Raw genomic sequence first — 20,994 nt, 5'->3', positions numbered from 1 at the left:
CCCCCCCAGCGCCCTGCACCCTCAGTGACCGAAGTGTGAAGTGTGCTGAGAGCAATGGCGCACAGCTGCAGTGCTGTGCGCTACCTTGTTGAAGACAGGACGTCTTCTGCCGCCGATTTTCCGGACCTCTTCTGTCTTCTGGCTCTGTAAGGGGGCCGGCGGCGCGGCTCTGGGACCTATCCATGGCTGGGCCTGTGATCAGTCCCTCTGGAGCTAATGTCCAGTAGCCCAAGAAGCCCAATCCACTCTGCACGCAGGTGAGTTCGCTTCTTCTCCCCTTAGTCCCTCGATGCAGTGAGCCTGTTGCCAGCAGGTCTCACTGAACATAAAAAACCTAAAACTAAACTTTTCACTAAGCAGCTCAGGAGAGCCACCTAGTGTGCACCCTTCTCGTTCGGGCACAAAAATCTAACTGAGGCTTGGAGGAGGGTCATAGGGGGAGGAGCCAGTGCACACCAGGTAGTTCTAAAGCTTTACTTTTGTGCCCAGTCTCCTGCGGAGCCGCTATTCCCCATGGTCCTTACGGAGTCCCCAGCATCCACTAGGACGTCAGAGAAAGTAGATTTACCAGCGGTAGCTGTGGAAACCAGGTCCGCGAGACCTTCCCCAAATAAAACCTCACCCTTGTAAGGCAAAACTTCCATATGCCTCTTTGAGTCGGCATCGCCCGTCCATTGGCGGGTCCACAGGGCTCGCCTAGCAGAAATCGCCATGGCGTTGGCTCTCGAACGTAGCAGCCCAACGTCTCTGAGCGTCTCTCATATATAAGACTGCGTCTCTAATGTGAGCTAAGGTCAATAAAATGGTATCCCTATCTAGTGTATCAATGTCAGCTGACAAGGTATCTACCCAAGCTGCTACAGCGCTACAAACCCAAGCCGACGCTATTGCCGGTCTGAGAAAGGCACCCATATGTGTATAAACTGATTTTAAGGTAGTTTCCTGTCTGCGATCAGCAGGATCCTTGAGGGCTGCCGTGTCCGGGGATGGTAGCGCCACCTTTTTGGACAAGCACGTTAAAAACCTTGTCCACCTTGGGTGAGGATTCCCACCGTAACCTGTCCAGTGCCGGGAAAGGATACGCCATAAGAATTCTCTTGGGAATCTGCAGTTTCTTGTCTGGAGTTTCCCAAGCTTTTTCAAATAACTCATTCAGGTCATGAGATGGGGGAAAAGTTACCTCAGGTTTCTTTTCCTTAAACATGCATACCCTCATGTCAGGGATAGAGGGGTCATCTGTGATATGCAAAACATCTTTTATTGCAATAATCATATAATGAATACTTTTGGCCACCCTTGGGTGTAACCTCGCTGGAGTCAGAATCCGTGTCGGTATCAGTGTCTGCTACTTGGGACAGTGGACGTTTGAGACCCAGAAGGGCCCTGCGATACAGTCAAAGCCATGGATTGACTCCCTGTGTTATCCCTGGGCTCTGCTTTGTCCAATCTCTTATGTAATAAAGATACATTTGCATTTAAAACATTCCACATATCCAACCAATCAGGTGTCGGCGTTGCCGACGGAGACACCACAATCATCTGCTCCACCTCCTCCCTAGATGAGCCTTCCGCTTCAGACATGCCGACACACAACTACCGACACCCCCACACACTCAGGGATATATCTATATGGAGACAGTCCCCCAATAAGGCCCTTGGGAGAGACAGAGAGAGAGTATGCCAGCACACACCCAGCGCCACCGGAATAAAATCCCAGCTAATACAGAGCTTTTATAGAAATATATATACAATTACACTCCCTGCGCCAATTAATGTGCCCCCCCCTGTAACCGTGTTCAGCAGGGGAGAGTCCAGGGAGCCAGCTTCTCTGCAGTGTGCTGTGGAGAAAATGGTGCTGGAAGATCAAGCCCCGCCCCCTCAGCGGCAGGCTTCGGTCCCGCTCAAATTATTTATACTGGCAGGTTTTTTTTTTAAATATACCGCCTCCGCAGTATATAATCCATATGCCAGTGTCCCTTGAGGTTTATATTGCTGCCCGCTGTGTGTGTGTGTGTATGTGTGGGAGCAATGGCGCGCAGCGTTATCGCTGCGCGTTACCTCAGTGAAGATCTGAAGTCTTCTGCCGCCTTTGAAGTCTTCTTTTCTTCTCAATACTCACCCGGCTTCTATCTTCCGGCTCTGTGAGGAGGACGGCGGCGCGGCTTCCGAGACGAACGGCGAGGGTGAGACCTGCGTTCCGACCCTCTGGAGCGAATGGTGTCCAGTAGCCTAAGAAGCAGAGCCTATCATTTAAGTAGGTCTGCTTCTCTCTCCTCAGTCCCACGATGCAGGGAGCCTGTTGCCAGCAGTGCTCCCTGAAAATAAAAAACCTAACAAAAGTCTTTTTCATAGAAACTCAGTAGAGCTCCCCTGCAGTGCACCCAGTCTCCTCTGGGCACAGGATCTAACGGAGGTCTGGAGGAGGGGCATAGAGGGAGGAGCCAGTGCACACCCATTCTAAAGTCTTTAGAGTGCCCATGTCTCCTGCGGAGCCCGTCTATACCCCATGGTCCTTACGGTGTCCCCAGCATCCTCTAGGACGTAAGAGAAATAAAGCAGCCAGTATTTACCCTGCACAGAAACAATATAACCCACCCAAATCTAACTCTATGCAACTTGTTATCTGTCCCATTATCCAGTCTCTAGGTCGACATGCATTAGGTCAACATGATTTCTAGGTCGACATGGCAAAAGGTCGACATGAGCTTTTCAAAAAAAATGTCTTCACTTTTTCATACTTTATGATCCACATGGACTACAACTGGGAACGATAACGTGTGCACAGCGGTAGTGGAGCAAGGTACCTTGCCCTAAGCATGGCGAGCAAAGCAAGCCCTGCGAGGGGACACAGCGCACTAATTGGGGTTCCCGGTCACTCTACAAAAATGACAATTTACAAAAACAAACAAACCTCATGTCGACCTACTTTGGGTGTCACCTTAGTTACTGTCGACCAATAGTAGTTGACCTAATTCTGGTCGACCCTATGAACCACACCCATCTGCCCCACCTGCAGTGCATGCACATACTTTTGCCCATTAGAGAAAGATTTTGCTTTTGCAATCCGTTCTGAATTAGGCCCCCAGTCCACAAAATGGCTGCTCCACTGTTTTTACTTTAACATGTTCTCTATAATCTGTCTGCTGCAGCACAGCAACAAATATCTGCCATTACCACCACTGGGGGGCACCATATGCAGCATTACAGTGGACAAAAAAACAACAACAAAAAACAGAATTTGACAGCACATAAGAATCAAATGGCGCATCCAGTCTGCCCTTCAGGGTTAGAGATAGGGTATTAGGATTACTTTAGCAGTTAGGGTATTTACGATAGAATAATAGGTGGACAGAAGATGTACTTCGGTTATGCCATAAATCCTGAACATTTCCGCATATCCTCCATATACACATGTATGGACAATTCTCCATCTGTGGTACTCTGCTCCTTACCAATAAAGGACCTCATCCCCGCACTCCACGTCAAATCTGAAGTGCACAAAAGCCACAGGCGCAGAAAGCTCATCTCTGGCAATAAGGTACCAGGCACGTTCATCAGTCAGCTCATCACGCTTTTCCCGCTCTTTCCATCCCCACTCGCTCTGTTCATATCTACAATGACACAAAAACCTTTTTTAGATTTGAAATTAATACATCAGAACGAGTCAAGAAAAACTAAAACGGAAAAAAAAAAAAAAAAAAAAAAACAAACAAAAAAAAAACACGGTATTTTGTGCTGTCTACAAGGTATTTTATAAAGCTTTTCTAACCAATTAAGAATATTTTCATCTCGTATATGAAGAGAAAGTTTGACCTTGTAATGTGAAAAAGTGAAAGGTATTTACACAGGTTATACTTTGGCCAGTAGGTGGCCATACTCTGAACTACTATTTAACAGAAATAAATTATTAAATCTAATAATTAATAAATAATTAATATCTCTCTCTCAATACCTACACACAGATATTATAGAGGCCCTGACATAACACTTCAATGTGCAGCTACAGGTCTGGTCTGACAGCATGGACAGCAGAGAACTCACTGCAAGCACACCCTACATGTAGTGAACATGATTTTTAAATAGATCTTAACCACTGAGCTACTGTACAATAGAGAGGCGAATTGATCTCCCAGCCACTTTCCACTGCCAGCCCTGGAAGCTCTCTCCTCTCAATAATGAAGAGAATTCAGACTATCCATTCACTAAGAACTAGTGACATTCCTTAGGCACGCCATGCCTCGGCTCCTAGTGAATGGATAAACTAAAAACACTTCTGAATATTGGTCAGATGAACACAAAACAGCTGGGAGAGGAGAGAGCCATTAAGGATATGGGCTTCATGAATAAGACAGATAGGGAAAAGAGCAGTTTGCCAAATTAAATATTTAAGCCACAAATAAAATTAAAAAAATTAAACAAGTGATGGAACTCATCCCAAACTACTCACAGTAAAATTAACACCTGGTAAGCAATTCCATATGTCAGCTATGAATAATGAAAATGAGTATACAGTTCCTGGCAAACTGCTCACTGTATATAGTATTTAAGAGAGACTCCCAAGTGCAGCTCAGCACAAAGCTCAGACTTTCCAACCAAACACAGAAACTCCTTGGTGAAAACTGGGTCTATTTACTAAGGCTTACAGAGAAAAAGTGGACGGGAATAAATAAAGTATCAACCAGCTCCTGTCATTTTGGAGCATGGCAGTAAGGAGCGGACTGGCTGGTACTTTATCTCTCTCCACGGCTTACTAAATAGAACCCATATTCAGGGATGTTCCATAATGCTTTTCTGCATTGACAGATACAATGCCAGTACAGACAAAAGCTGTCCCTGGATGCTTGGCCATGCTGGTGCTTGCAGTCCTTCAAATGCTGCCATGGGTATGCTGGTACTTTTAGTTCTACAAGCACCAGCATGCCCAAGCAATTTATGGCTGCCATGGCTTAAAACAATGCTGAATTCCACCATCAACACCCACTGGGCATGGGATGTGGGAAAAGCCCTATACCAAGGCTGTATAATTCTTACAGAATAGGGTGAAGAACTTTTTATTCTGCAGGCTGGATTTCCCTCTGAAATTTAGAGCAATGCTAAACAGGACGGGTTAGTTGCAGTTTGTGCAGGTGGACACCACCTGTTAGTGGTAACTAACCGAAGCTTTGAGGACTGGGATCACTTTTTTCTTTTAGTCTAAAAAACTCCAGACATCAAACTAGCTCAGGGCTAGGCAACCCGTGGCACTCCAGCAGAACTACAAATCCCAGCATGCCCTGTCAGTTTTGCGGTTAGGGCAAGCTAAAACTTTTAAGGCATGCTGTGATGTGTAGTTCCAAAACAGCTGTGGTACTACACGATGCCTATCCTTCAGCTAGTTAATGATGATAAATGGTGTCTCAAGTATGATGGCACACTTACAACATGTCTTAATGCGCTTTGTGCATACACATTAACTTACTTTTCATTTATGTATGTAAGAAATGTATCTCAAATTATACATGTAAAAGGGGTTGTATTTTATTTTTTGCAGCTTGAATTTTATATCTGGAGATAACCTTTTGCTATTCAATGCCGTAGATCAAAGGTTCCCAAACTTTCTTAATTCAAGGCTCCCTACAGTATAAAGCATTTATTTCACGGCACCCCTAGAGGACTAGGGGGAATACATATGAAATCCTAGCGGTTGGGATGCCAGGACTGAAAATCCCACCATCAGAGGGGGTATGTATGCAAACGACCCCCCACCCCCAACTGGCAGCTATGGCTAACCACCTCCTCTAGTGCCTGCCCCCCCCCCCCCCCATTATTATTATTCTTTATTTATATCGCGCAACAAGGGATCTGCAGCACCCAATTACAGAGTACACAAATGAAATCAAAATGGGAAAAAAAAGTGACTTACAGTTGAAGACAATATTAGGACATGTACAGCGTAAATAACACTGACATAAGTATCAGAGTGGCAGAAACTGTGGGATTAGGTGCCATCAAGGATGTTTAAGCAAGAGAAGGATAAGCAGGATTGAGGTCCCTGCTAATGCCTAACCCTAAATCCCGACCCTTCCCCAGCCCTAACCCCCAATACACACATTCAGGTTGTTGGCTGTCAGTGATCCGGAACCAATCTCCTGAGTGGTGTCGGGATTCTGGCGTCATCATATGATCGCTGGCATCCCGACAGCTGGGATGCTAAATGCATCCCCCACAGGATATCAGTTTTTTATTGATAAATTTGGAAAAAAAAAATAAAAAAAAATAAATAACTTGTGCTCACCTGTCTAGGTTCAGTTGTGTGGTGGTGTACAGTTGTGTTTCCGATTGTACACATTTTACGATTGGCTGCCATTACACTGGTATGGCTATCATTAACCAGAAGTAATTTGATTTGGTCCTGAACCACCAGCCCAAGGCAGCCCAAGGCACCCCAGGGTGCCCAAACACCGTTTTGGAACTACTAATATACCATGAGAATAATTCCAATCAACAGATAAAGCATGTTAGGGGTTTTAATGCCAGAACGTATTTTCTTATAGTGGTGTGCACACACAAGATCACTTTTCTAGAATAAAATCTCTTTTACCACTAGAATGACTTTTAACGGCTGTAGATAATATACGGCAATAAAGCACTGAACAGTGTATAAGACATGAGACCAAGACAGCATTGATTTTATAGGACATGGTACTAACAGCCTGCCTATAAATAATAGGATTGTAAAAACTTTAGGTATCTCATACACACTTACAGCAGCTGCATATTTGTCTTTGTGAGTTCAAATACCCAGTCTAGAGTCTTCGGGTCCAAATCTGTTACTTTGCAGCACTCTATAGACAGATTCAACCTGAAAATAGGGACAGCAATTATAAACAAGAGCATCATACATCATTTTAGAAACAATTTTAAAACCCTCTTAACCTTACCCATTTCTGTCAAACTTCTTAAAGACTGGAAAGGCTCCTAGGGGGTCACCCAGCTGCAAAATAGACAATGACAAGGTAGAAAAACAGTCAGGTCAATGTAACAGACATATAGCAAAGCAACTAAACCTTCTCATAGAAAACAGTGCCAGTCACCTGATTGGCCGCTTGCACCTTGGCGCACACAGCTGCCATGGCAGCACGTTCCTCTTGGCGTTTTTGTTTTTTTTCTTTTGCCCGTACAGACTTCCTCTGAGGATCAAAAACCAAGACATGAGTAATGTGTACATGTAATTGCACACCACACATGCAAGGCAATCAAAGCGGCAAATTAAAAATTTTTTGCCATTACTACGTAATTATCACAAGTAGATTCACCATCCATTAAGCCCATGTGTATCGGAGAAACATGGTCAAAGGCTAAACCATTGACGCCAGAATATCTTCAGGAAAGTTCAGCTTGCACAAAGCAACAGGAGAAGTACATTAGTCCAGAGAGCAATTAAAATTCAGTTAATTGGCAAAGCCCTAATGAAGGCATGATATACTGGGTGCTTGAGCACCACCAGCATGTGCTCTTGCAGCCTATATATGCCATTTTTCACAAGGGTAATAAGCGCATGCCCAAGTAATTTTTCAAAGTTGGTGCTTCTGCTGGGCAAATAGCCATGTGCACACCTGCACCATTTTACCTGTCCCGGACACCCCCGAAAGTCACTGAATTACCCCAGATTGGTAGGCACAAAGCAGGTAACCCTGGCACATAACTTTTTTGGGGGGTAATACATTGAAATTTCAATTAATTTTGCCTCCTTAATATTATATCATTTTAGGAAGCCAAGCCACCAGCATTCACTGCCATAATAGGTCCACTACAGGAATCCACACCTACAGCCAGCAAGTACCCCTGTAGCTCCCATACCACACAGCCATCCAAAAATACCCATGAACCTCATAATACCCAAAACAGCTATTTTTTGGTACCGGCGACCCCATCCTCGCCTACTGGCCATTGCCCCCCTCCTTTCTCACCCCCATGACGTAGCTGATGACGTAATACTCTGATCCCGGTTCGGTTCGGTGCTGGAGGGGGAGAAGAAAGGAGCAAAGGGGTAAGTCCCGATGATATCATCACGCACGGTGCCTATCACGCCCACTCGTGTAGTCCGTTCGGCTCAGTGGAGGTCAGTGAAACGCATGCGTACAGCGCGTGTGCGGGTCACACCTCGCCTGGAGTTGGCGGGGAAAGTGAAGCTCCGCCCATTCTCCCAGTCTTTGTCTAGGTGAGAAAACGCGGCTGTTGGTACGTCACCGGAGGGGGGCGTGGCGGGGAAAGCGGCAGAGCCAGATGCTATATTGGACACAGAACAGAAGAGGCGGGGTGGCTGTTGCCATGGTGATGTCTGGACGGGGACCGTGTGCTGCTGACAGCTAGACAATGCTTCATGTTATAAATTACATAAAATTATCATACCATGTAAATGCTCGTTTTTGCAAGGTTAGACATTTAAAACGGCACTTATAAAATATAGTGGTATGAGATGAGTACACTATTAATAAAAATTAAGTGGACAAAATAGTATATTAAACGTATTACAAGTGATTTGTCAAAGTAATAGCTGACGTTGACTCGTACGTTCCGTAATGCAGGCAATCTGTGGCTGTGGGTTAGCAGCAGTTATTATTACATACCCTCCAACTGTACCTTTTTGGCAGGTACAGTACCTTTTTTTTTTTATATATAGGGGGTCATTCCGAGTTGTTCGCTCGGTAAAAATCTTCGCATCGCAGCGATTTTCCGCTTAGTGCGCATGCGCAATGTCCGCACTGCGACTGCGCCAAGTAAATTTGCTATGCACTTAGGAATTTTACTCACGGCATTTTCATCGTTCTGGCGATCGTAATGTGATTGACAGGAAATGGGTGTTACTGGGCGGAAACAGGCCGTTTTATGGGCGTGTGGGAAAAAACGCTACCGTTTCCGGAAAAAACGCAGGAGTGGCCGGAGAAACGGGGGAGTGTCTGGGCGAACGCTGGGTGTGTTTGTGACGTCAAACCAGGAACGACAAGCACTGAAATGATCGCAGATGCCGAGTAAGGTTGATGTTACTCAGAAACTGCTACGAGGTGTGTAATCGCAATATTGCGATTACTTCGTTCGCAATTTTAAGATGCTAAGATTCACTCCCAGTAGGCGGCGGCTTAGCATGAGCAAATCTGCTAAAATCCGCTTGCGAGCGAACAACTCGGAATGACCTCCATAGTCTGTACCGATTTTTGGCTCTCTAAACTGCCATTGAAAGTATAGGAAAAGGCCCTTTACCCGTGGCCACGCCCCCTTTTCTAATTTGTACCGATTTTTATGTGTAAAATGTTGGAGGGTATGTTATTCATACTTGCCTACTTTTGAAAACTGGTTCCAGGGAGATTCCAGGCAGCAGAATACGCCACACAAAGCGTGGCGTGCCGTTGAGGGGGGGAAGGGGGGGGGGAGTGGCATGCTTCGGCCAAAGTGCGTGTTGAGGACTACCTGTTAGCGTATTTATTGACACTCAGGGGCAGTGGCGTAACTAGAAATGTTTTTCCCCCAAGCAAAAAAGGGGTGTGGCTTTGTTGAAAGGGGCGTGGTTTCACATAAAGGGCGTGGCATTGCAGGAAAAGACTACCTTATACCCCAGTTTTGCAACCTGCACGCTCAGATGTTAGCCACCACAGGAAAGAAAAATAATCCTGATTCATGCCCCATACATTATTCGTCATTTTTCCTCCTTATAGTAAAGCCCAGTATACATTATGCCACATACTGCAATGGCCCTTAGACATTATGCCACACACAATAATGCACATGACACAACATGCCACACACCATAATGCCCCTGACACATTATGCCACACATCGTAATGCCTGTGACACATCGCAATGCCCATTATACATTATGCTACACACTGCAATGCCCCTGATACATTATAGCACATACAATGCCTGTGACACATTATGACACACACCACAATGACCCTGAAACATTATACCACATACCACAATGCCCGTGATATAGAATACCACACACCGTAATGCCTGTAACACATACCGCGATGCCCGTTATACCCTATGCCACACACTGCAATGCCCGTTATACATTATGCCCCTGAGACATTATACCACATACCACAATGCCCGTGATATATTATGCCACACACCGTAATGCCTGTGACACATTATGACACACACCGCAATGCCCATTTCTCTGACGTCCTAAGTGGATGCTGGGGACTCCGTCAGGACCATGGGGATTAGCGGCTCCGCAGGAGACAGGGCACAAAACTAAAGCTTTAGGATCAGGTGGTGTGTACTGGCTCCTCCCCCTATGACCCTCCTCCAAGCCTCAGTTAGGTTTTTGTGCCCGTCCGAGCAGGGTGCAATCTAGGTGGCTCTCTTAAGGAGCTGCTTAGAAAAAGTTTTTAGGTTTATTATTTTCAGTGAGTCCTGCTGGCAACAGGCTCACTGCATCGAGGGACTTAGGGGAGAGAAGTTCAACTCACCTGCGTGCAGGATGGATTGGCTTCTTAGGCTACTGGACACCATTAGCTCCAGAGGGAGTCGGAACACAGGTCTCACCCTGGGGTTCGTCCCGGAGCTGCGCCGCCGACCCCCCTTGCAGATGCTGAAGATTGAAGGTCCAGAAACCGGCGGCAGAAGGCTCTTCAGTCTTCTTGAAGGTAGCGCACAGCACTGCAGCTGTGCGCCATTGTTTGTCACACACTTCTCACCAACGGTCACGGAGGGTGCAGGGCGCTGCTGGGGGCGCCCTGGGCAGCAATGTAAATACCTTTTATGGCTAAAAAATACATCACATATAGCCCTTGAGGCTATATGGATGTATTTAACCCCTGCCAGATATTACAAACTACGGGAGAAAAGCCCGCCGGAATAGGGGGCGGGGCTTATTCTCCTCAGCACACAGCGCCATTTTCCTGCTCAGCTCCGCTGTGAGGAAGGCTCCCAGGACTCTCCCCTGCACTGCACTACAGAAACAGGGTAAAACAGAGAGGGGGGGCACTTTTTATGGCGATATTTTATATATTTAGGCTGCTATAAGGATACAACACTTATATAAGGTTGTTCCCATATATATTATAGCGCTTGGGTGTGTGCTGGCAAACTCTCCCTCTGTCTCCCCAAAGGGCTAGTGGGGTCCTGTCTTCGATAAGAGCATTCCCTGTGTGTCTGCTGTGTGTCGGTACGTGTGTGTCGACATGTATGAGGACGATGTTGGTGTGGAGGCAGAGCAATTGCCGGTAATGGTGATGTCACCCCCCAGGGAGTCGACACCGGAATGGATGGCTTTGTTTATGGAATTACGTGATAATGTCAGCACATTACAAAAATCAGTTGACGACATGAGACGGCCGGAAAACCAGTTGGTACCTGCCCAGGCGTCTCAGACACCGTCAGGGGCTGTAAAACGCCCTTTACCTCAGTCGGTTGACACAGACCCAGACACGGACACTGAATCTAGTGTCGACGGTGAAGAAACAAACGTATTTTCAAGTAGAGCCACACGTTATATGATCACGGCAATGAAGGAGGCTTTGCATATCTCTGATACTGCAAGTACCACAAAAAGGGGTATTATGTGGGGGGTGAAAAAACTACCTGTAGTTTTTCCTGAATCAGAGGAATTGAATGATGTATGTGATGAAGCGTGGGTTAACCCAGATAGAAAAGTGCTAATTTCAAAAAAGTTATTGGCATTAGACCCTTTCCCGCCAGAGGTTAGGGCGCGCTGGGAAACACCCCCTAGGGTGGATAAGGCGCTCACACGCTTATCAAAACAAGTGGCGTTACCGTCTCCTGATACGGCCGCCCTCAAGGATCCAGCTGATAGGAGGCTGGAAACTACCCTAAAGAGTATATACACACATACTGGTGTTATACTGCGACCAGCCATCGCCTCAGCCTGGATGTGCAGTGCTGGGGTGGTCTGGTCGGATTCCCTGACTGAAAATATTGATACCCTGGATAGGGACAGTATTTTATTGACTATAGAGCAATTAAAGGATGCTTTTCTTTATATGCGAGATGCTCAGAGGGATATTTGCACTCTGGCATCGAGAGTAAGTGCGATGTCCATATCTGCCAGAAGAAGTTTATGGACGCGACAGTGGTCAGGTGATGCGGATTCCAAACGACATATGGAAGTATTGCCGTATAAAGGGGAAGAATTATTTGGCGTAGGTCTATCGGATCTGGTGGCCACGGCAACTGCCGGAAAATCCACCTTTTTACCTCAGACCCCCTCCCAACAGAAAAAGACACCGTCTTTTCAGCCGCAGTCCTTTCGGTCCTATAAGAACAAGAGGGCAAAAGGACAGTCATATCTGCCCCGGGGCAGAGGAAGGGGTAAGAGAGGGCAGCAAGCAGCCCCTGCCCAGGAACAGAAGCCCTCCCAGGGTTCTGCAAAGCCCTCAGCATGACGCTGGGGCTGTACAAGCGGACTCAGGAGCGGTGGGGGGTCGACTCAGGAATTTCAGCGCACAGTGGGCTTGCTCACAGGTGGACCCTTGGATCCTGCAGGTAGTATCTCAGGGTTACAGGTTGGAATTCGAGAAGTCTCCCCCTCGCCGGTTCCTAAAGTCTGCTTTGCCAACGTCTCCCTCAGACAGGGCGACGGTATTGGAAGCCATTCACAAGCTGTTTTCTCAGCAGGTGATAGTCAAGGTACCCCTCCTACAACAGGGAAAGGGGTATTACTCCACGCTATTTGTGGTACCGAAGCCGGACGGCTCGGTAAGACCTATTCTAAATCTGAAATCTTTGAACCTGTACATACAAAAATTCAAGTTCAAGATGGAATCACTCAGAGCAGTGATAGCGAATCTGGAAGAAGGGGACTTTATGGTGTCCCTGGACATAAAGGATGCTTACCTGCATGTCCCAATTTGCCCTTCACATCAAGGGTACCTCAGGTTCGTGGTGCAAAACTGTCATTATCAGTTTCAGACGCTGCCGTTTGTATTGTCCACGGCACCTCGGGTCTTTACCAAGGTAATGGCCGAAATGATGATTCTTCTGCGAAGAAGAGGCGTATTAATTATCCCTTACTTGGACGATCTCCTGATAAGGGCAAGGTCCAGAGAACAGCTGGAGGACGGAGTAGCACTAACCCAAGTAGTGCTGCAACAACACGGGTGGATTCTGAATTTTCCAAAATCTCAGTTGACCCCGACAACACGTCTGCTGTTCCTGGGAATGATTCTGGACACGGTTCAGAAAAAGGTGTTTCTTCCGGAGGAGAAAGCCAAGGAGTTATCCGAACTTGTCAGGAACCTCCTAAAACCAGGAAAAGTGTCTGTGCATCAATGCACAAGAGTCCTGGGAAAGATGGTGGCTTCTTACGAAGCAATTCCATTCGGCAGATACCACGCACGAACTTTTCAGTGGGATCTGCTGGACAAATGGTCCGGATCGCATCTGCAGATGCATCAGCGGATAACCTTATCGCCACGGACAAGGGTGTCTCTTCTGTGGTGGTTGCAGAGTGCTCATCTGTTAGAGGGCCGCAGATTCGGCATACAGGACTGGGTCCTGGTGACCACGGATGCCAGTCTGAGAGGCTGGGGAGCGGTCACACAGGGAAGAAACTTCCAGGGAGTATGGTCAAGCCTGGAGATGTCTCTTCATATAAATATACTGGAGCTAAGAGCGATTTACAATGCTCTAAGCCTGGCAAAACCCCTGCTTCAGGGTCAGCCGGTGTTGATCCAGTCGGACAACATCACGGCAGTCGCCCACGTAAACAGACAGGGCGGCACAAGAAGCAGGAGAGCAATGGCAGAAGCTGCAAGGATCCTTCGCTGGGCGGAAGATCATGTGATAGCACTGTCAGCAGTGTTCATTCCGGGAGTAGACAACTGGGAAGCAGACTTCCTCAGCAGACACGATCTACACCCGGGAGAGTGGGGACTTCATCCAGAAGTCTTCCACATGATTGTGAACCGTTGGGAAAAACCAAAGGTGGATATGATGGCGTCTCGCCTCAACAAAAAACTGGACAGGTATTGCGCCAGGTCAAAAGACCCTCAGGCAATAGCTGTGGACGCTCTGGTAACACCGTGGGTGTACCAGTCAGTGTATGTGTTTCCTCCTCTGCCTCTCATACCCAAAGTACTGAGAATTATACGGCAAAGGGGAGTAAGAACGATACTCGTGGCTCCGGATTGGCCAAGAAGAACTTGGTACCCGGAACTTCAGGAGATGCTCACGGAAAATCCGTGGCCTCTACCTCTAAGACGGGACCTGATTCAGCAGGGACCGTGTCTATTCCAAGACTTACCGCGGCTGCGTTTGACGGCATGGCGGTTGAACGCCGAATTCTAAAGGAAAAAGGCATTCCAGAAGAGGTCATTCCTACACTGGTTAAAGCCAGGAAGGAGGTGACTGCACAACATTATCACCGCATTTGGAGAAAATATGTTGCGTGGTGTGAGGCCAGGAAGGCCCCCACGGAGGAATTTCAACTGGGTCGATTCCTACATTTCCTGCAAACAGGATTGTCTATGGGCCTCAAATTGGGGTCCATTAAGGTTCAAATTTCGGCCCTGTCGATTTTCTTCCAGAAAGAATTGGCTTCAGTTCCTGAAGTCCAGACTTTTGTAAAAGGAGTACTACATATACAGCCCCCGGTTGTGCCCCCAGTGGCTCCGTGGGACCTGAATGTAGTTTTGGATTTTCTCAAATCCCATTGGTTTGAGCCACTCAAATCGGTGGATTTGAAATATCTTACATGGAAAGTAACCATGCTACTGGCCCTGGCTTCAGCCAGGAGAGTATCAGAATTGGCGGCTTTATCGTATAAGAGCCCATATCTGATTTTCCATTCGGACAGGGCAGAACTGCGGACGCGTCCTCAGTTTCTGCCTAAGGTGGTGTCAGCGTTTCACCTGAACCAGCCTATTGTGGTGCCTGCGGCTACTAGCGATTTGGAAGATTCCAAGTTGCTGGACGTTGTCAGGGCATTGAAAATATACATTTCAAGGACGGCTGGAGTCAGAAAATCTGACTCGCTGTTTGTACTGTATGCACCCAACAAGCTGGGTGCTCCTGCTTCTAAGCAGACGATTGCTCGTTGGATTTGTAGCACAATTCAACTTGCACATTCTGTGGCAGGCCTGCCACAGCCTAAATCTGTCAAGGCCCATTCCACAAGGAAGGTGGGCTCATCCTGGGCGGCTGCCCGAGGGGTCTCGGCATTACAACTCTGTCGAGCAGCTACGTGGTCGGGGGAGAACACGTTTGTAAAATTCTACAAATTTGATACCCTGGCTAAAGAGGACCTGGAGTTCTCTCATTCGGTGCTGCAGAGTCATCCGCACTCTCCCGCCCGTTTGGGAGCTTTGGTATAATCCCCATGGTCCTGACGGAGTCCCCAGCATCCACTTAGGACGTCAGAGAAAATAAGATTTTACTTACCGATAAATCTATTTCTCGTAGTCCGTAGTGGATGCTGGGCGCCCATCCCAAGTGTGGATTGTCTGCAATACTTGTACATAGTTATTGTTACAAAAAAATCGGGTTGTTATTTGTTGTGAGCCGTCTGTTCAGAGGCTCCTACGTTTGTCATACTGTTAACTGGGTTTAGATCACAAGTTATACGGTGTGATTGGTGTGGCTGGTATGAGTCTTACCCGGGATTCAGTATCCTTCCTTATTGTGTACGCTCGTCCGGGCACAGTATCCTAACTGAGGCTTGGAGGAGGGTCATAGGGGGAGGAGCCAGTACACACCACCTGATCCTAAAGCTTTAGTTTTGTGCCCTGTCTCCTGCGGAGCCGCTAATCCCCATGGTCCTGACGGAGTCCCCAGCATCCACTACGGACTACGAGAAATAGATTTATCGGTAAGTAAAATCTTATTTTCTCTGACGTCCTAGTGGATGCTGGGAACTCCGTAAGGACCATGGGGATAGCGGCTCCGCAGGAGACTGGGCACAAAAGTAAAGCTTTAGGACTACCTGGTGTGCACTGGCCCCTCCCCCTATGACCCTCCTCCAAGCCTCAGTTAGATTTTTGTGCCCGAACGAGAAGGGTGCACACTAGGGGCTCTCCTGAGCTGCTTAGTGACAAGTTTAGTTTTAGGTTTTTTATTTTCAGTGAGACCTGCTGGCAACAGGCTCACTGCATCGAGGGACTAAGGGGAGAAGAAGCGAACTCACCTGCGTGCAGAGTGGATTGGGCTTCTTAGGCTACTGGACACCATTAGCTCCAGAGGGATCGAACACAGGCCCAGCCATGGAGTCCGGTCCCAGAGCTGCGCCGCCGGCCCCCTTACAGAGCCAGAAGCAAGAAGAGGTCCGGAAAATCGGCGGCAGAAGACATCCTGTCTTCACCAAGGTAGCGCACAGCACTGCAGCTGTGCGCCATTGCTCCTCAGCACACTTCACACTTCGGTCACTGAGGGTGCAGGGCGCTAGGGGGGGGCGCCCTGAGCAGCAATAAAAACACCTTGGCTGGCGAAAATACATCACATATAGCCCCCAGGGCTATATGGATGAATTTTAACCCCTGCCAGATTACACTGAAAAACGGGAGAAAAGGCCGCCGAGAAAGGGGCGGAGCCTATCTCCTCAGCACACTGGCGCCATTTTCCCTCACAGCTCCGTTGGAGGGAAGCTCCCTGGCTCTCCCCTGCAGTCACTACACTACAGAAAGGGTTAAAAAAGAGAGGGGGGCACTAATTAGGCACAGTATAAACAATACAGCAGCTATAAGGGGAAAAACACTTATATAAGGTTATCCCTGTATATATATAGCGCTCTGGTGTGTGCTGGCAAACTCTCCCTCTGTCTCCCCAAAGGGCTAGTGGGGTCCTGTCCTCTATCAGAGCATTCCCTGTGTGTGTGCTGTGTGTCGGTACGTTTGTGTCGACATGTATGAGGAGGAAAATGATGTGGAGGCGGAGCAAATTGCCTGTAATAGGGATGTCACCCCCTAGGGGGTCGACACCTGAGTGGATGAACTGTTGGAAGGAATTACATGACAGTGTCAGCTCTTTACAAAAGACAGTGATTGACATGAGAGAGCCGGCTACTCAGCTTGTGCCTGTCCAGACGTCTCATAGGCCGTCAGGGGCTCTAAAGCGCCCGTTACCTCAGATGGCAAATACAGACGCCGACACGGATACTGACTCCAGTGTCGACGGTGAAGAGACAAATATGACTTCCAGTAGGGCCACACGTTACATGATTGAGGCAATGAAAAATGTTTTACACATTTCTGATAATACGAGTACCACCAATAGGGGTATTATGTTCGGTGAGGAAAAACTACCTGTAGTTTTCCTGAATCTGAGAAATTAAATGAGGTGTGTGATGAAGCGTGGGTTTCCCCCGATAAAAAAACTGATAATTTCTAAACAGTTATTGCCATTATATCCTTTCCCGCCAGAGGTTAGGGTGCGTTGGGAAACACCCCCTAGGGTGGATAAAGCGCTCACACGCTTGTCAAAACAGGGGCTCTACCCTCTCCTGAGATGGCCGCCCTTAAGGATCCTGCTGATAGAAAGCAGGAGGGTATCCTAAAATGTATTTACACAACATACTGGTGTTATACTGCGACCAGCAATCGCCTCAGCCTGGATGTGCAGTGCTGGGTTGGCGTGGTCGGATTCCCTGACTGAAAATATTGATACCCTAGATAGGGACAGTATATTATTGCCTATAGAGCATTTAAAAGATGCATTTCTATATATGTGTGATGCACAGCGGGATATTTGTCGACTGGCATCAAGAGTAAGTGCGCTGTCCATTTCTGCCAGAAGAGGGTTATGGACACGACAGTGGTCAGGTGATGCGGATTCCAAATGGCATATGGAAGTATTGCCTTATAAAGGGGAGGAGTTATTTGGGGTCGGTCTTTCAGACCTGGTGGCCACGGCAACAGCTGGGAAATCCACGTTTTTACCCCAGGTCGCCTCTCAACATAAGAAGACGCCGTATTATCAGGCGCAGTCCTTTCGTTCCCATAAGGGCAAGTGGGAAAAAGGTTCCTCATTTCTGCCCCGTGACAGAGGGAGAGGAAAAAGGCTGCAGAAATCAGCCAGTTCCCAGGAACAGAAGCCCTCTCCCGCCTCTGCCAAGCCCTCAGCATGACGCTGGGGCTTTACAAGCAGACAGGGAGGCAGTTTTGGAAGCCATTCACAAGCTGTATTCCCAGCAGGTGATAATCAAGGTACCCCTCCTGCAACAGGGAAAGGGGTATTATTCCACACTGTTGTGGTACCGAAGCCGGACGGCTCGGTGAGACCGATTTTAAATCTAAAATCTTTGAACACTTACATACAGAGGTTCAAATTCAAGAGAAGGGGACTACATGGTGTCTCTGGACATCAAGGATGCTTACCTTCATGTCCCAATTTACCCTTCTCACCAAGGGTACCTCAGGTTTGTGGTACAGAACTGTCACTATCAGTTTCAGACGCTGCCGTTGGATGGTCCACGGCACCCCGGGTCTTTACCAAGGTAATGGCCGAAATGATGATACTCCTTCGAAGGAAGGGAGTTTTAGTTATCCCTTACTTGGACGATCTCCTGATAAGGGTAAGATCCAGGGAACAGTTGGAGGTCGGTGTAGCACTATCTCAGGTAGTGTTGCGACAGCACGGTTGGATTCTCAATATTCCAAAATCGCAGCTGGTTCCGACGACTCGTTTTCTGTTCCTAGGGATGATTCTGGACACAGTCCAGAAAAAGGTGTTTCTCCCGGAGGAGAAAGCCAGGGAGTTATCCGAGCTAGTCAGGAACCTCCTAAAACCGAGCCAAGTCTCAGTGCATCAATGCACAAGGGTTCTGGGAAAAATGGTGGCTTCCTACGAAGCAAGCCCATTCGGCAGATTCCACGCAAGAACTTTCCAGTGGGACCTGCTGGACAAATGGTCCGGATCGCATCTTCAGATGCATCAGCGGATAACCCGGTCACCAAGGACAAGGGTGTCCCTCCTGTGGTGGTTGCAGAGTGCTCATCTTCTAGAGGGCCGCAGATTCGGCATTCAGGACTGGGTCCTGGTGACCACGGATGCCAGCCTGCGAGGCTGGGGAGCAGTCACACAGGGAAGAAATTTCCAGGGCTTATGGTCAAGCCTGGAGACATCACTTCACATAAATATCCTGGTGCTAAAAGCCATTTACAATGCTCTAAGCTTAGCAAGACCTCTGCTTCAAGGTCAGCCGGGTTGATCCAGTCGGACAACATCACGGCAGTCACCCACGTAAACAGACAGGGTGGCACAAGAAGCAGTCAATGGCAGAAGCTGCAAGGATTCTTCGCTGGGCGGAAAATCATGTAATAGCACTGTCAGCAGTATTCATTCCGGGAGTGGACAACTGGGAAGCAGACTTCCTCAGCAGACACGACCTCCACCCGGGAGAATGGGGACTTCACCCAGAAGTCTTCCACATGATTATAAACCGTTGGGTAAAACCAAAGGTGGACATGATGGCGTCCCGCCTCAACAAAAAACTCGACAGGTATTGCGCCAGGTCAAGGGACCCTCAGGCAATAGCTGTAGACGCTCTGGTAACACCGTGGGTGTACCAGTCAGTGTATGTTTTCCCTCCTCTGCCTCTCATACCCAAGGTACTGAGAATTATAAGATGGAGAGGAGTAAGCACTATATTCGTGGCTCCGGATTGGCCAAGAAGGACTTGGTACCCGGAACTTCAAGAGAGGCTCACGGAGGATCCGTGGCCTCTACCTCTAAGAAGGGACCTGCTCCCGCAAGGACCCTGTCTGTTCCAAGACTTACCGCGGCTGCGTTTGACGGCATGGCGGTGAACGCCGGATCCTGAAGAAAAAAGGCATTCCGGATGAAGTCATCCCTATCCTGATCAAAGCCAGGAAGGATGTAACCGCAAAACATTATCACCGCATTTGGCGAAAATATGTTGCGTGGTGCGAGGCCAGTAAGGCCCGACGGAGGAATTTCAACTGGGTCGATTCCTACATTTCCTGCAAACAGGAGTGTCTATGGGCCTGAAATTGGGGTCCATTAAGGTTAAAATTTCGGCCCTGTCAATTTTCTTCCAGAAAGAACTAGCTTCAGTCCCTGAAGTGCAGACGTTTGTAAAAGGGGTACTGCATATACAGCCTCCTTTTGTGCCTCCAGTGGCACCTTGGGATCTCAATGTAGTTTTTGGGTTCCAAAAGTCACATTGGTTTGAACCACTTAAAGATGTTGGCCCTGGCCTGGGCCAGGCGCGTGTCAGAATTGGCGGCTTTATTCTGTAAAAGCCCTTATCTGATTTTCCATACGGACAGGGCGGAATTGAGGACTCGTCCTCGGTTTCTCCCTAAGGTGGTTTCAGCGTTTCACCTGAACCAACCTATTGTGGTGCCTGCGGCTACTAGGGACTTGGAGGACTCCAAGTTGCTAGACGTTGTCAGGGCCCTGAAAATATATGTTTCCAGGACGGCTGGAGTCAGAAAATCTGACTCGCTGTTTATCCTGTATGCACCCAACAAGCTGGGTGCTCCTGCTTCTAAGCAGACTATTGCTCGTTGGATTTGTAGTACAATTCAGCTTGCACATTCTGTGGCAGGCCTGCCACAGCCAAAATCTGTAAAAGCCCATTCCACACGGAAAGTGGGCTCATCTTGGGCGGCTGCCCGAGGGGTCTCGGCTTTACAACTTTGCCGAGCAGCTACTTGGTCAGGGGCAAACACGTTTTGCTAAATTCTACAAATTTGATACCCTGGCTGAGGAGGACCTGGAGTTCTCTCATTCGGTGCTGCAGAGTCATCCGCACTCTCCCGCCCGTTTGGGAGCTTTGGTATAATCCCCATGGTCCTTACGGAGTTCCCAGCATCCACTAGGACGTCAGAGAAAATAAGAATTTACTTACCGATAATTCTATTTCTCGTAGTCCGTAGTGGATGCTGGGCGCCCATCCCAAGTGCGGATTGTCTGCAATACTTGTACATAGTTATTGTTAACTAAATCGGGTTATTGTTGTAGTGAGCCATCTTTTCTAGAGGCTCCTCTGTTATCATACTGTTAACTGGGTTTAGATCACAAGTTATACGG

The 20,994-nt window shown here is 47.9% G+C and overlaps 1 protein-coding gene across 1 annotated transcript in view; it reads right to left on the bottom strand.

Moving 5' to 3' along the window:
* Positions 1-8,071, bottom strand: part of NAA40 (N-alpha-acetyltransferase 40, NatD catalytic subunit) — a 30,181-nt gene extending 22,110 nt beyond the window's left edge. The window contains exons 1-5 of the mRNA XM_063944925.1: positions 7,950-8,071; positions 7,074-7,169; positions 6,921-6,973; positions 6,746-6,841; positions 3,453-3,611 (exon numbers count right to left, since the gene is read on the bottom strand). Of these exons, the coding sequence (XP_063800995.1) occupies positions 3,453-3,611; positions 6,746-6,841; positions 6,921-6,973; positions 7,074-7,169; positions 7,950-7,955 (410 nt within the window). The 5' untranslated portion in view covers positions 7,956-8,071. The remainder of the gene's footprint in view (positions 1-3,452; positions 3,612-6,745; positions 6,842-6,920; positions 6,974-7,073; positions 7,170-7,949) is intronic.
* Between the last annotated feature and the right edge of the window lie 12,923 nt (positions 8,072-20,994).

The sequence above is a fragment of the Pseudophryne corroboree genome, chromosome 11 (genome assembly GCF_028390025.1).
Source record: "Pseudophryne corroboree isolate aPseCor3 chromosome 11, aPseCor3.hap2, whole genome shotgun sequence".
Lineage (NCBI taxonomy): Eukaryota > Metazoa > Chordata > Amphibia > Anura > Myobatrachidae > Pseudophryne > Pseudophryne corroboree.
The sequence above is the reverse complement of the archived record's forward strand: the minus strand, read 5'-3'. Positions and strand labels throughout refer to the sequence as shown.